The sequence below is a fragment of the Sus scrofa genome, chromosome 3, assembly GCF_054392235.1.
Source record: "Sus scrofa isolate SSC_HxYL_T2T_F1_AM1 chromosome 3, Sscrofa_HxYL_maternal_Yorkshire_Landrace_v2.0, whole genome shotgun sequence".
NCBI lineage: Eukaryota > Metazoa > Chordata > Mammalia > Artiodactyla > Suidae > Sus > Sus scrofa.
Genome location: NC_139385.1, coordinates 83736409 through 83752158, shown reverse-complemented (window position 1 = coordinate 83752158; position 15750 = coordinate 83736409). Strand labels below are relative to the sequence as shown.

The window sequence follows — 15750 nt, the reverse complement described above, 5'->3', positions numbered from 1 at the left end:
CACACTATGCTTTTTGTAACTACTGAAACAAAAGACACTAAATTAACTATTTGCCCCCAGCCTCTATTCCCAACCCCTTAGGATAAGCAATCTAAAGATCCTGCTGTGTGTGCACAAACCTAAGCATGTTAGATGTTTACACTGATGTTAGTCTCTTAAAACATGTGGTGGATTTCCTCCACATCAGCAGATAACACATTTTACTCACTCTTTTTGGTAGCAACACAGTAGGCTAGGGTATGGATGTCCTGTGATTTATTCTATTATTGATGAATGTCCAGCGTGTTCCCAGGTATAGCTATTACAAATAGTAGAACAATATATATCGTTTTTATGCTGGTGCCTTTGTTGCCACAGGATAGATTCCTTCCAAATGGAATTGCTGGTTCAAAGGGCATGTTTATTTTTCAATAGATATTGATGATTAGGCGCAAAATTGCTTGCCCTGTATGGTTCTGGTAATTCACATCCTGACCGACCATGCATGAGAGGACCTACTGCCCAGCGTCCTTGTGAGCCCTGAATATGTGCTCTCCTGTACGTTTGCCTATCAGTGAAGATTAGTCGGGTCTTGCTTTTCTTTGCCTTTCCCAGATGGTGGAGGGAGTTATCCTCTTACCTGTTGAGCTCTTGCTTCTTCCTCTGTGAAATCTTCCTACATGTTGAGTCGTGCATTTTGCCTTGTTTATGGTTCACATTTGTTTGTATCTTTGCCAGAGAGAAATTTCAAATGTTTATAGTATCGAAGATTTCTGTATTTTTGCTTATGGCTTCTGTTTTTTTGTTTTGTTTTGTTTTTGTTTGCTTTTTTTTTTGGTTTTTTTTGGGTTTTTTTGGTCTTTTTGCTTTTCTTTGGGCCACTCCCGCGGCATATGGAGGTTCCCAGGCTAGGGGTCCAATCGGAGCTGTAGCCCCCCGGCCTACGCCAGAGCCACAGCAACACGGGATCCGAGCCGCGTCTGCAACCTACACCACAGCTCACGGCAACGCCGGATCGTTAACCCACTGAGCAAGGGCAGGGACCAAAACCGCAACCTCATGGTTCCTAGTCGGATTCATTAACCACTGCGCCACGACGGGAACTCTGTGGCTTCTGGTTTTCTTATCTTGCTTAAAGACGTCTCTTTTATCCAGCTTTTAACTGGATTATTCCATAAGAAGAGAAAGAAGACCATCTCTTCCAGTATTTTGTTTTAGTTTTGTATTTAACATTTTTAAATGCCTGGAATGTGTTTGTGTTAATGATGTGGGTAGGTACCCAGTCATATTAGCACCGTTGGTTCAATAGATTCTTTTTTCCTGTGAACTAATATGCCTCATTTGTTCTCAAATAGTCTCCTAAACTCTGGGGTGTCTTTGGACACCAGCCTTCCCATGTGCCCATCTGTATCGCACCAGCACTGGCCACTTGACCTCAGTAGCTTTAACGCATGTTTTATTTATTTATTTGTTTGTTTGTCTATTGCTTTTTAGGGCGGCACCTGCGGCATATGGAAGTTCCCAGGCTAGGGGTCTAATTGGAGCTGTAGCCGCTGGCCTACGCCACAGCCACAGCCACGCGGGATCCGAGCCGTGTCTGCAACCTACACCACAGCTCACGGCAACGCCGGATCATTAATCCACTGAGTGAGGCCAGGGATCGAACCCGCAACCTCATGATTCCTAGTCGGATTCGTTAACCACTGAGCCACGACGGGAACTCCACTTCTTAGGATACATTTCCACTGCACCACAACAGGAACTCCTTTACTTTTTTAATTTAATTTTCATTTTATATTGGAGTCTAGGTGCTTTACAATGTTGTATTAGTTTCAGGTGTACAGCTAAGTGATTCAGTTATACATATACATATATCCATTCTTTTTCTAGAGCACGTTTTAAAATCTGACAAGGCAAGTTCTCCACTCTCGATCTTTTCCATAACAGTTTTTGGATATTCTTAGACATTTATATACATTTTAAGATCATTTTATTAAATTCCAGGACAAACAATCCATTGGGGTATGCATTGAATTTATATATTTTTGAAAAGGATTTATATTTTTATGATAGTAGGTCATTCTGTCTTAGAAAACACTACCACTATTGCGCTCCATTTCTTTAGGGCTTGTTTTTATTATTCAGTAAGATTTTATTATTTTCTTGAACCTTTCTTGTTAAATTTATTGACAGACATTTTATGGGTTTTGGCCATATTGTGAATGAAATGATTTTCTCCACTTCATCTTTGGCTAGAATAGGAAAAAAAAAGAGAGAGAAACTGATTTTTTTTTCACTTCTGCATAAATTGTATTTAATGACCCCTTTTAGCATTCTGTGATTCTTTTGGGGGAACACACTTTTTTTTTAATTACTCTATGAATTTTTATTGAGAACACACTTTTGTTATTGAAGTATAATGATTTACAATATTGAATTAGTTTCAAGTGTGAACTGATTCAGTTATATATATATTTTTTCAGATATGGGATAAATTAGGAGTATGAGACTGATACAAACCACTTACAGATAAATAGATGAGCAAAAAGGATTTACCTAATAAGAGAGGGAATTATATTCAACTTCTTATAATAACCTATATTGGAAAATAACCTCAGATTGATTTTTATATATTCATCTTGTATACAGCCAAATTCTCTTACTAATCCTGAGGGGTGTTTTGTTTTTATTTGTTTCTGTTTTTCACTAGATTCTCTTGGTTTTTTTTTTTAAAGATATACAATATGATCTGCAAATTAATGGAATTGTGTCTCTTTTTCCATTGGCATATTTCAATTTTACTTTTTTTTTTACTTTATTTTTTTACTTTATTTTTTTTATTACTCAAATGAATTTATCACATCTGTAGTTGTATAATGATCATAACAATCTGATTTCACAGGATTTCCATCCCACAGCCCAAGCACATCCCCCCACCCCCCAAACTGTCTCCTCCACAGACCATAAGTTTTTCAATGTCTGTGAGTCAGCATCTGTTCTGCAAAAAGTTCAGTCTGTCCTGTTTTCAGATTCCACATGTCAGTGAAAGCATTTGATGTTGGTGTCTCATTATGTGGCTGACTTCACTTAGCATGATAATTTCTAGGTCCATCCATGTTGCTAAGAATGCCAATATTTCGTTCTTTTTAATGGCTGAGTAATAGTCCATTGTGTATATGTACCACATCTTCTTGATCCACTCCTCTGTCAATGGACATTTAGGTTGTTTCCATGTTTTGGCTATTGTAAATAGTGCTGCAATGAACATTGGAGTACATATGTCTTTGCAAGTCGTGGTTTTTCTCTGGATAGATACTCGGGAGTAGGATTGCTGGATCAAATGGTAGTTCTATTTTTAGTTTTCTGAGGAATCTCCATACTGCTTTCCACAGTGGTTGCACCCATATAAAATCCCACCAACAGTGTACTAGGGTTCCTTTTTCTCCACACCCTCTCCTGCGCTTATTTGTAGACTTTTGGATGATGGCCATTCTGGCTGGTGTAAGGTGGTACCTCATAGTGGTTTTGATTTGCATTTCTCTAATAATGAATGATGAACATCTTTTCATGTGTTTCTCGGCCATCTGTATGTCTTCTTTGGAGAATGGTCTGTTTAGATCTTCTACCCATTTTTTGATGGGGTTGTTTGTTTTTTTGGTATGGAGCTGCAGAAGTTGTAAATTTTGGAGATGAATCCCTTGTCAGTCAATTCACTTGCAAAGATTTTCTCCCATTCTGTGGGTTGTCTTTTCATTTTGTTAATTTTACTTTTTAGTTTATAAAAATTTGCAAAAATAGGAGTTCCCACTGTAGCAAGGCATATTAAGAATCTAGCAGTGCTGCATCTGTGGCTCATATTCTATCCCTGGCCCAGGAACTTTCATATGCCACTGGTGAGACAAAAAAATTTGCAAAAATAACAATAGTACAAGGAACACCCATATACCCTTTTTTTCTATCATTTTCTCTGAGTGTATATGCATGTCTATGTGCATAATTTTTTTTTTGATCTTTTGAAAAGTAATTTGTGCCCCAAACTCTACTGTTCATTTCCAAAGAATAAGGCTATTTTCTGACATAACCAGAGTAGTATCAACTTTAGAAATTTACATGGATGCTTTTATCTAATCTACATTCTATAGTCCAATTTATCAGCTGATCACATAAGTCTTTTATAGCATTTTCCCTCTTCCGTACAGGATCCAGCCCAGGGCCGGTTTATCACCATGTCTGCTTAGCCTCTATAATCTGGAATATTTCCACTGTCTTTCTTTCACATTTCTGAAGAATACAATCTTCTCTCACTACCTTTTTAAAAAATAGAACATCCTCTGTGTTTATTGATATACTTTTCAATTTCTTTTTTCTATTGTTATTATGTAAAGTAAAATTTCTAAAACAATATTAAGTAACAGTGACACAGGCAACTCTCTGTGTGCGTTACTGATTTTATTGGAAATGAAAACGAGTTTAACATTTTACCATCTAGAAGGTTATTGATGTTGGTTTTGGTAAATAGTCTAGAGCACAAGGGGTTACCTTCCATTCTTGTTTTACATAGAATTGTATTAGAAACAGCTGCTGAATTTTATCAAAAGCCTTTTTGTTTTCTATTTACATAAGCCTGTGGGGTTTTGCTTTTATGTTCACAAACTCCTTATTATCATGAATTATGTTGTCCAATGTTGACTAATTACAATGCTGATTGATCTAAGCTTGCATTCTTGAAATAAACCCTCTTTGGTCATACTTGCTTATTCATTTAATATAATACTTGATTTGATTGGCTAATAGTTTATTTGTAATTTCTTTGTCTATATTTATAAGAGAAACTGGTCTGTAGTTTTTTAGGGGCTACGATCTTTATTAGATTTGGGGTTTGGGGCTTTTCCACTTTATAGTGTTGTTTCCTTTTAATCTCGATTTTTGGTTCATCTTATTACTTTGGCTAATTCCTCCAGCACAATGCTGAGTGGACTGATGCTAAGGGGATTGTCGTTCTTGCTCCTAATTTTAAAGAGAATTTTTACACATTATATCATTGAAAATATTTTCTGTAGGTTTCTTGAGGTTACTTTTTGGAGTTAAGCAATTTCCCTTTTATTCTGTTTTCAGCAAAGAGCTTCGTTCTTTTCATTGTTGTTGTTGTTTTCAATCTTAGGTTTTTTCCCTTTTTCTAAAATGTTTTACATAACAGGTTTGTAAATCCTTTAATTCACCAATAAGGTAAATGATATGAACAGATTTTCTAATATTAGACTAACCTTGAATTCCTGGAATAGTTCCAACTTGGTCTTTTTAATTTGTATTTATGTATGTGAGTGTGTTTATCTTTATTTAAAATTTTTTTCTTTGATTATTTGATCTTTTTGAACTTGGTCTTTTTTTGGCACATTGCTGGATTTAGTTTAATGATATATGTTTAGTATTTTTGCATCTATGCGTTCATGATTGGGATTGTGTATAATTTTCCCATTATTACCTCATTTTATATCAAAGTTATCCTTGCCTGATAAAATGAATTCAGACTGGAATTTTTCTTCCAATCTTTTGGAGAGCTTAAGTATCACGTTACGTGTTCCTCGATTGTTAGAAGTCACTGTCTGGGACTGGTGTTTTCTTCATTGAACAATTTTGTTATTTATCCAATTTTTATAAGGCTCTCCTGGTTTTCTATTTTGTTTTTAATTGGTTTTGGTTTGAGTTTTATTCTGCTAGAACTTAATTCATTTCATCTAAGTTCTGAATTATGTTGTATAACGTTATTCATAATTTTAAATTATTTTTAATATTATGAGTATAGCTAGTTTTGATTTATTATTCCAGTAATTATTTATTCATATCTTTTTTCTTAATCAGTGTTGCCAGAGGTTCTGTATTTTATTAGGCTTTTCAAAGAACCAGTTTGGCTTTGTTGATCTTCTCTGTTATACATTTTTCTGTTTTAGTGATTTCTGCCCTTTTATTATGTCTTCTATTTTATTTGGAATTTTAATTCTGTTCTTTTTTTTAGTTACTCAATGAATTTATTACATTTGTAGTTGTACAATGATAATTCTGTTCTCTTTCCTAACTTGTTTTCTTTTTTCATGTTGCATAATTTTAAACCACTCTAATTGTTTTTCTTTTCTGTATGAGCATTTAAAACTTTAAATGCATCACACATATGTTGAAAATAGTTTTTCATTATTGTTTAGTGCCAAATGTTTTCTTATCTGAATATAAGTTCTTCTGTATTTAGAATGTTTCAAAATCTCCAAATGCATTCAGTTTTTCTAGTTTTTTTGTTACTGATTTCTAACTTTGGTTATGGTCAGAAAGCATTGTACAGCTTGATGTGTTCTACAAGTCATGGCATGAAGTGGTATCCTTTTCATTATCTTCTATTTCATCTGTCATTTCAGTTTTGATTTCCTCTAATCTCCAAGGAGTAATTTAGAGGAGTTTTGTTTGTTTGTTTGTTTTGTTTTGTTTTTTTAGGGCCATACCCACAGCATATGGAGCTTCCAGGGCTGGGGGTCAAATTGAAGATGCAGCTGCTGGTCTACACTACAGCCACAGCAACACCAGATTCAAGCCGTGTCTGGGACCTACACCACTGCTCATGGCAACACTGGATCCTTAACTCACTGAGTGAGGCCGGGGATCAAACCTGCATCCCAATGGATACCAATCGGGTTCATTACTACTGAGCCACGATAGGAACTCCTAGAGGAGTATTTAATTTCCTAAAGTATTAGGAACACTGCAGGGAGAGGTGCAGTTTTGTGTTGTTTTGTTTTGTTTCTTGCTATTTGTTTTTATTGGATTAAGATTAATTATGACTTACTCCCTAAAGTGAATCAAGAAAGCAAGATGGATGGGCAGCAGGGTGAGAGGCCTGGGGGATGCTCTGTGTTCTCTCCATCACCTCCCCTGGGCAGAGGGACAGGAATAGGATGTAGCCTTCCTGGCTCTGGCCAGTGCTGAGCACCAGTGTCAGAGGGGAGGCACTGCTCTCTCAGCCTGGCTTCTTTGGCTCAGCTCACAGCCTCCTCTAGAACCTGGTTCCCAGAGCACACACTGATGGCAAAGCGTGGGGATTCCCTTGAGACAGACCTCCACCTGCCCACCTGCTGTGGTCCTGGAGGGACAGCTTGTTGGTTTTTTAGAATTAAGTTATAATTCCTATACTATAATTTTTACTTTTTTTTTTTTCTTTTTCGGCTGCCCTATGACACATGGAGTTCCTGAGCCAGGGCTCTGATCCAAGCTGCCGTTAACCTCCTATGCCGCAGCTGCAGCAACACCGGATCCTTTAACCCATTGTTCCGGACCAGGATCGAACCTGTGCCCTGTCACTGCAGAGAGCTGATCCCATTGCACTACAGCAGGAACTCCTAAACTTTATTCTTCTAAAGTATACAATTTGGTGGTTTTAGTCTATATAAAGAGTTGTGCAACCACTGCCACTACTTGATTCGAGAACATTTCGGTCACCTCAAAAAGAAAGTTTGTACCTGTTAGTTGTCACCAGTCCTCCCTCCTCTAGTCCCCTGCAACCACTGATCTTTTTGTTTTATGGGTTTGACTATTCTGGATGTTTCCCATCAAAGGAATCATATACTATGTGATCTGTTGTGTCTGGCTGCTTTCACTGAGCGTCATGTTTTCAGTCATCTGTGTTGTAACAGGTGTCACTACTTCATTCCTTTTCGAAGCTGACTAATATTCCACTGTCTGGACATGCCACTTCTTGTTCATCTGTTTGTCACATTTGTGGACATTTGTGTTGTTTCCACTTTTTGCCTATTATGAATAATGCTGCTATGAACGTTCATATGCAAGGTTTGTTTTTTGTTTTGTTGAAGGGGGTAAATCTTTTATTAAAATGTAGTTGATTTACAATGTTTTGTCAATTTCTGCTATACAACAAAGTGAACTAGTCACACTTATATATAGTTTTTCTCATATTATCTTCCATCATGGTCTAACACAAGAGATTGGATATAGTTCCCTGTGCTACACAGTAGGACCTTAATGCTCATCCTTTCTAAATATAATAGTTTGCATCTACTAACCCCAAATTCCCCCAGCTTCCCAGTCCATTCCACTCCTTCCTCCCTTCCCCTTGGTAACCACGAGTCTGTTCTCCATGTCTGCAAGTCTGTTTCTATTCTGTAGATAGGTTCATTTGTGCCATATTTTATTTCATGTATTTATTTATTTTTTGTCTTTTTGCCATTTCTTGGGCTGCTCCCGCGGCATATGGAGGTTCCCAGGCTAGGGGTCCAATCGGAGCTGTAGCTGCCAGCCTACACCAGAGCCACAGCGACGCGGGAGCCAAGCCACGTCTGCAACCTACACCACAGCTCACGGCAACGCCAGATCGTTAACCCACTGAGCAAGGGCAGGGATCAAACCCAAAACCTCGTGGTTCCTAGTCGGATTCATTAACCACTGCACCACGACGGGAACTCCCCATTTGTGCCATATTTTAGATTCCACATATAAATGATATCATATAGTATTTGTATTTCTCTTTCTGACTTACTTCACTAGTATGAGAATCCCTAGTTGCAACCATGTTGCTGCAAATGACATTATTTTGTTCTTTTTTATGGCTGAGTAGTATTCTATTGTGTATATGTACCACATCTTCTTAATCTATTCATCTGTCAATGGACATTTAAGTTGTTTCCATGTCTTGACTATTGTGAATAGTGCTGCTATGAACATATAGGTTGCCTGTGTCTCTTTGTTTATGTTTTTGTCTTTTTAGGGCTATATCCACGGCATACGGAGGTTCCCAAACTAGGGCCGAACAGGAGCTGTAGCTGCTGGCCTATACCACAGCCACAGCAATGTGGGATCTGAGCTGCATCTACAGCATATACCACAGCTCACAGCAATGCCAGATCCTTAACCCACTGAGCAAGGCCAGGGATCAAGCCTGCATCCTCACTGGTGCTAGTCTCATCTGCTGAGCTACGATGGGAACTCCTCATGTATCTTTTAGAAAAGTAGTTTTGTCCAGGTATATATGCAGGAGTGGGACTGCTGAATCATATGGCTGTTATTCTGTATTTAGTCTTCTGAGGAACCTCCATACTGTTTTCCAGAGTGGTTGTTCCAATGTTTTGTGGTCTTTTTGGCTGTGCCTGTGGCATATGAAATTTCCTGGGCCAGGGATCAAACCCATGCCATAGCAGTGACCTGAGCTGCTGCAGTGATGTGGCCAGATACTTAACCCACTGAGCCACAAGGGGACCCCTGCAAGTTTTTATGTGGACATGTGTTTCCACTTCTCTTGGTGGTATACCTGGGCATGGAATTGCTGGGTCATATTGTAACTGTGTTTAACCTTTTGAGAAACTGCCAGACTTTTCCAAAGTGGCCACACATTTTCTGATCCCACCGTCAGTATCTGAGGGTTCTAATTTCTCCACAACCTTAGCAGTTGTCATTACCTGTCTTTTCCATTATAGCCATATTAATGAGTGTGAAGTGCTAGCTCATTGTGGTTTTGATTTGCATTTCATTAATGACTAATGAGTCGAGCATCTATGTGCTTCTGGGGCATGTGTATCTCTTCCTTAGAGAAATGTTTCTTTAGACCCTTTGCCATTTTTCAATTAGGGTATTTCTTTTGATTGTTGAGTTGTAAGCTTTCTTTTTTATTTTTATTTTCAAAAAAAATTTTTTAGGGCCACACCTGCAGCATATGGAAGTTCCCAGGCTAGGGGCTGAATCGGAGCTACAGCTGCCAGCTACAGCCACAGCCAGGAACCAAGCTGTATCTGCGAACTACACCATAGTTCATGGCAACACCAGATCCTTAGCCCACTGAGTGAGGCCAGGGATCAAATCCGAATCCTTGTGGATACTAGTTGTCTCTTTACTGCTGAGCCACAATGGGCACTGCTGTAAGATTTCTTTATATAATCCAGATAGTTGCCTGGTGCTTTTCATACTATTAAGAAGGAAAACTACACTTGATCCTAGCCAGAAGAGAAGGAATTCCTGGCTTCTTTTTATTCCTGAAGCCCGTGAGGACTACACAGGAATTGATCCCAGGCCCACTAGGGAAGGATCACTCCCTGGGAGCCGAGGGCAGCACTTCGCACTCTGTTCACCATTAGTCCACAGGGGCAGAAACAACTATGCCGCCCAGGAGACCTCAACAGCCATAATAGTGGCTACACTGTTACAAGGTCCTGGCACCAGCTAATGACTTTACATATATTTCCTCCCCACAGCAGCCCTGGGTGTTAGTATTACTCCAATTTTATTTTATTCTATTTTTTTAATGACTGCACTGGAGGCATATGGAGGTTCCCAGGCCAGGGATTGAATCCCAGACACAGCTGCGACCTACACCACCACCGTAGCAGTGCTGGGTCCTTTAACCTACTATACCAGGCTGGGGATTGAACCCACGCCTCTACTGTCAGATTCTTCACCTATTGCGCTATAGTGGGAATTCTCTTATTCCCATCTTAAAGATGAGGAAAGTAAAGCTCAGAGACATTAAGTAACTTCCCCAAGGTCACACAGCTTCTAAGTGTCAGAGCTTCAATTCTAAGCCTGGTCTTCCAACTCTAAAGTCAGTGCTCCTACCCACCCCGGTACCGCTTCCCAAAGAGAATTCACACTTGTCCCTCACCAGTCCCCCAAGCTCACTTCTGAGAGTATCTGAGCACAGAAGGGAGATGGGAACGTGAGACTGGGTCAAGCATGGCTGGGGAGGAGACAGGGACTTCACTTCTGGTCTCATTGTCACTCTGAGCTGCTCTCCCCTCCTGCCAGTTTGCCCAGTACGCTGAGATTGTTAACTTCACCCTCCCCAATGGGACTCAGAGGAGCGGGCAGGTGCTTGAGGTGTCTGGGACCAAAGCCATTGTTCAGGTAAGTGGTGTCTGTAAGATGTTGGCTGGTTGAATAAATGAACGAGTCCACGAAGTTTCCACACCATCTTATAAGCTCCAAAGGCAGAAAGTGTCCCTCTCACCCTGCCCCCCAAGACTGCCTTGCCCAGAGCTGGGCTCAGAGGGAGTCCAGAATGGGAAGCTGATCCCATAGGTGTTTTTTATTTTGGGTTTTTCATAAAATAAATTTTATTGGAGTATAGGTGATTCACAGTGTTGTGTTAGTTTCAGGTGTACAGCAAAGTGAATCAGCCATATATATACATATATATGTATATATATATATATACACACACATATATTCTTTTTCAGATTCTTTCTCCATATAGGCCATCACAAAGTACTGAGTAGATTTTCCCAAGCTACACAGTAGGTCCTTGTTGTCTATCAATTTTGTATATAGTGGTGTGTATATTGCCAATCCCAACCTCTCAATCCATCCCTCCTCCCAACATCTCCCCTTTGGTAACCGTAAATTTGGTTTTCAAATCTTTGAGTCTTTTTCTGTTTTGTGACTATGTTTTTGGTATCATTTTTTAATTAGGTTCCACATATTAGTGATCTCATATGATGTGTGGCTTTCTCTGATCCACTTCACTTAGTACGATAATCTCTAGGTCAATCCATGTTGCTGCAAATGGTATTGTTTCATTCTTTTTTTATGACCAAGTAATATTCCATTAGGTATATGTACCACATCTTCTTTATCTAATCCTCTGTTGATGGACATTTAGGCTGCTTCCATGTCTTCCCATAGGTGTTTGAAGGGACTTCTGGGATCGATGCCCAGAAGACCACCTGCGAATTCACAGGGGACATCCTACGGACTCCAGTGTCAGAGGACATGCTGGGTGAGGGGTGGGGGTGGGCAGGGTGGGGTCGCCCCTCTCTCCTGCCAGCCCAGCTTCCTGGACCAAGTGCTTGGCAGACCGCACTGCCACTGCCTCTTCACCTCTCTGCCTCCCTGTGAGCCCTTTATGGTCAGAGGGTGTGTCTTCTCTTTGACCCCCAACCCCAGCTCAGGGCCTGACATACAGCAGGTGTTCAATACTCGAGGAAGGCAAGTTCAATCAGCCAGAGGCACAGTAGGTAGCCACCTCTTTGGACTGCACAGCCCCTCATTTTCTCCCAAGATCTGCCCTACCCAGCCCTGTCCTCCTTCCAGCCCCAAAGCTCCCCATTAGAGTCACTGTCCCCAGCCAAGGTCTTGACTGTAAAGGTTTTCAGGAGGAGAGGGAAGACCCTTAAGGAGACAGTCACTGTACTAGCTCTCTGGGGGTGACTGAGGAATGAGGGGATGGAGGGGGATGTGGCAATTGGGAAGCGAGGGGTGGGTGAGAGCTGCTGGTGTTGTGGAGGCTGAGCGGCAGTGAGAGACCCAGGATGGGTCCTGAGCATCCCCCAACCCCCTCTCTCCCGAAGGCCGGGTCTTCAATGGCTCAGGCAAACCCATTGACAACGGGCCAGTGGTCATGGCGGAGGACTTCCTGGACATCAATGGTGAGTGACCCGAGGCTCTGGACAGCTCTTGGGAGCCAGCCCCCCAACCACCTTCCCCACCCCAGACACAAGCTAGGGCCATTGCCCAGTGCTTACCACCAGGGTTGGTCAGATCAAGTGAGACATGAGAGCAGTAAAGCCCCCTCTGTCTGGGGTCAGCAGCACTTTAGGTCCTGTTTGTGTAAAATGCCACCATCATTGTGCAAATCTCCCCCAAGTGCCCGGGTCCCTCACTCTCCAGCCTTGTGGCTGCCACTCCCACTTGCTGCTTCCAATGTGCCAGGGCCATGCTGTCCTAGAGAGCTCCCAACTGTGGCTACTTAAATGCAGGTTAATTCAAGTGAAAATTGCATTTTGAAACCACATTGCACATGCTCAGTGGCCACATGTGGCCAGGGCTGGGCAGTGAGAGCCCATCTCATCATCAAAGAAAAGTCTGTTCAACGGTGCTGCTCCAGAGTCTAGGGCAGGGTTGGGGAAGGGTGGGGACAAACCTGAGCCCTTGAGCAGGGTCCATGATCACCCTCTCCCAGGCCAGCCCATCAACCCCCACGACCGCATCTACCCAGAGGAGATGATTCAGACGGGCATCTCGCCCATCGACGTCATGAACAGCATCGCCCGTGGTCAGAAGATCCCCATCTTCTCAGCAGCTGGGCTGCCCCACAACGAGGTGAGGACTGCGGGGCCCTGCTGGGCAAGACCAAGGGGGAGGGATAGAGCAGAGGCTGGGTGGTAGGCCAGCAGGGAGGGGCTAGCCGCGCTGGGGCCACCGGCATCCGGACTGGCAGCTGTCTTCTGGCCCCTCAGGAATTCAGGGTGCGCAAGACCTCCTCTGTGTCCCCAAGCAAATCTCCAAGCCTCTTCCCTGAGCGAGTGGGGCATTCCCTGGCTCACAAGAGAGCCCATGGGTAGCCCATGTTGAAAGCCTGCTCAGCTGACAGCTCTACCCATGGGTCCTTGTAATGAATCGTCTTTACTCCCTGCACTGAGCGCTCCCCTCCCCCACCCCACCCCACCCCACCCTGCAGGCCGGTGGTCTGGAGCCTATCTGTGCAGGTTCCTAAGCCCTCCTCCCCAGCCCCCCCTACCCACCAAGCGTGAACAGCCCAGTTCTTTTCAGAGCACTGATGTGACAAACTCTCTAGATGCTCCCCCCACCCCCGGACCACCCACCACCCAACTGCTCCTGGATGTGGCCCTCAAAATGGTCTGAATGACTAGACAGCATCAGCATCTCCACCTTCACACACACACACACACACACACACACACACCCTGGGTCTGGATGTGGTGACTGGTAACTCTATCCACACCCTGCAAGCCTGCAGCAAACCCCAGATAAACCCCCAGCAGGCTGAGGGGCCCAGGGGGGTCTGAAGGGCCAAGTTGCCCCAAAGCCAGGGTGGGAAGTTACTCTTTGGAACTATTTTTTCTGCCTGCTCCTTGTGACAGGCACCCTGGGCCCTCAGGTGCCACCAAATAGGGCAGCCCCTCCCCCAAGAACAGCATTAGGAGCCGGGGCAGCCCTGCCATCTTGCTGGCCTTGGGTCTCTCCCACCGAAGACCTCGGCAGCAGGCTGGACTGGGAATAGCCCCATCCACGCTCTCAGGGCTGCTCAGAGGGGCAGCCTTGGACTCTGGCTCTCATGTCCTTCCTCCCATCCCCAGATCGCCGCCCAGATCTGCCGCCAGGCTGGGCTGGTGAAGAAGTCCAAGGCTGTGCTGGACTATGATGATGACAACTTTGCCATCGTCTTTGCAGCCATGGGGGTAAGAGGGCTGGGCCCATTCGCAAGTGGGGAGGCAGGCTTGGCCCCTTGGCCCCTTGGCCCCTGGAACACCCTTCTCCTTCTCCTCGACAAGCCATCAGAGTTGGGGCCTGTCTGGTGGGGGTGGCAAGAACGTGAGCGGAGGGCCTGGCCGTGTCGCTCAGGGCAATCCAGAGTCAAGACAGCTCTGAGATGAGCCCAGGGCAGCTGGGAGAGGAGGGACTATGGGGAGACAAGACAGCTTCAGGGAGGGGATGCTGGGGGTTTAGCACCCAAAATGGGAATGAGGAGTTTAGCAGTGAAGCAGCTGGTCAGGTGAGGGGCAGGGTTGGCACTGAGCAGAGCTCAGCCGGGAGTCTGAACCTCCCTGGGGGTCTGTTGAGACCCTACGCTCTCCAGCCCCAGGCTCACCCCAGGGACTGTGAGCTGGTCAGGAGCTACTGAGAAGAGATGCGAGGGGCATGGACCCCTGTCCTCAGGTGGCTAGACCACCTCCAGCCCTCTCTACTGTGTGTCCAGGTGAATATGGAGACAGCCAGGTTCTTCAAGTCCGACTTCGAGGAGAACGGTACCATGGGCAATGTCTGCCTCTTCCTGAATTTGGCCAACGACCCCACGTGAGCAGTTTCCCGAGCCATCTATACTGCCCTTGGGCAGCAGCCCCCCCCCTCCCCCAGACCCAGAGCACCAGGTCTCAGGTAGCCCAGAACTACAGCCATAAGCCAGAACTGAGAGGACAGCCCCTTGTGCAGATGGGGAAACTGAAGCTGGGTAAGAGGTAGGGGCAGCTCACAGAGAGACAGAAGAGACCCAAGAGGGCATCAGGGAAAGGGGTTGCCAGGGCAGCCAGCACATGGCTGGTGCCCAGCAAATGTGCTCAGGGGGAGTGAGGGGGGAACAGTAAGGAAAGACCCCTAAGGGCTCAGAGAGTGTGGGTGCCCTGGGTGGGGGGGAAGGAGGCACCAGCAGAGCGCCAACCCCATGCAGCTCTGACCTGCCCTTTGCCATGGAGACAGGGCCACTCTCATCCTCATCAAATACTCCTGGCCCTGCCTGTCCCTCTCTCACCTGACTCCTTGCCTGCCCCAGCCTCAGTCCCTGTTCCCACCTTGAGTGGCAGGATGTGGCTGAGGGCCCCCCTCTAGGAACCACTGCCCTGACCTGGGGCTCGGGCTGGGCTCCCTGTACCCACTCCTCTGCTGCTGTGCCCTGTGCCAGCTTCCCAGTTCGCTCTCCACTCAGCACTGAGGCTAAAGGGAGCCCAGGCCTGGGCCTCCAGCCTCTCTAAACAGGGGCCGCACCTCCAGGATCGAGCGGATCATCACCCCGCGCCTGGCACTAACCACGGCTGAATTCCTCGCCTACCAGTGTGAGAAGCACGTGCTGGTCATACTGACAGACATGAGCTCCTACGCAGAGGCCCTGCGGGAGGTGAGGCGGGGGAGGGGTGTCGGGTTCAGCCCCGCCTCCCCCTAGAGCTGGCCCCGCCCAGGCCGGTCCCCAGCCCCCTCCTCCAAGACCCCGAACCCGCCGTTCCCCCTTCCCGGAATCAGCCTCTTGGCCCGATTCTTACTCCCAATGCCCCACGGATA

General features: G+C 44.6%; 1 protein-coding gene across 1 annotated transcript in view; it reads left to right on the top strand.

Annotated features, from left to right (window-relative positions):
• The window catches only part of ATP6V1B1 (ATPase H+ transporting V1 subunit B1), a 31777-nt gene that overhangs the window by 12218 nt on the left and 3809 nt on the right, over positions 1–15750 (top strand). Inside the window, exons 3-9 of the mRNA XM_021087392.2 lie at positions 10768–10866; positions 11644–11737; positions 12309–12386; positions 12920–13059; positions 14058–14159; positions 14678–14775; positions 15466–15589. Of these exons, the coding sequence (XP_020943051.2) occupies positions 10768–10866; positions 11644–11737; positions 12309–12386; positions 12920–13059; positions 14058–14159; positions 14678–14775; positions 15466–15589 (735 nt within the window). The remainder of the gene's footprint in view (positions 1–10767; positions 10867–11643; positions 11738–12308; positions 12387–12919; positions 13060–14057; positions 14160–14677; positions 14776–15465; positions 15590–15750) is intronic.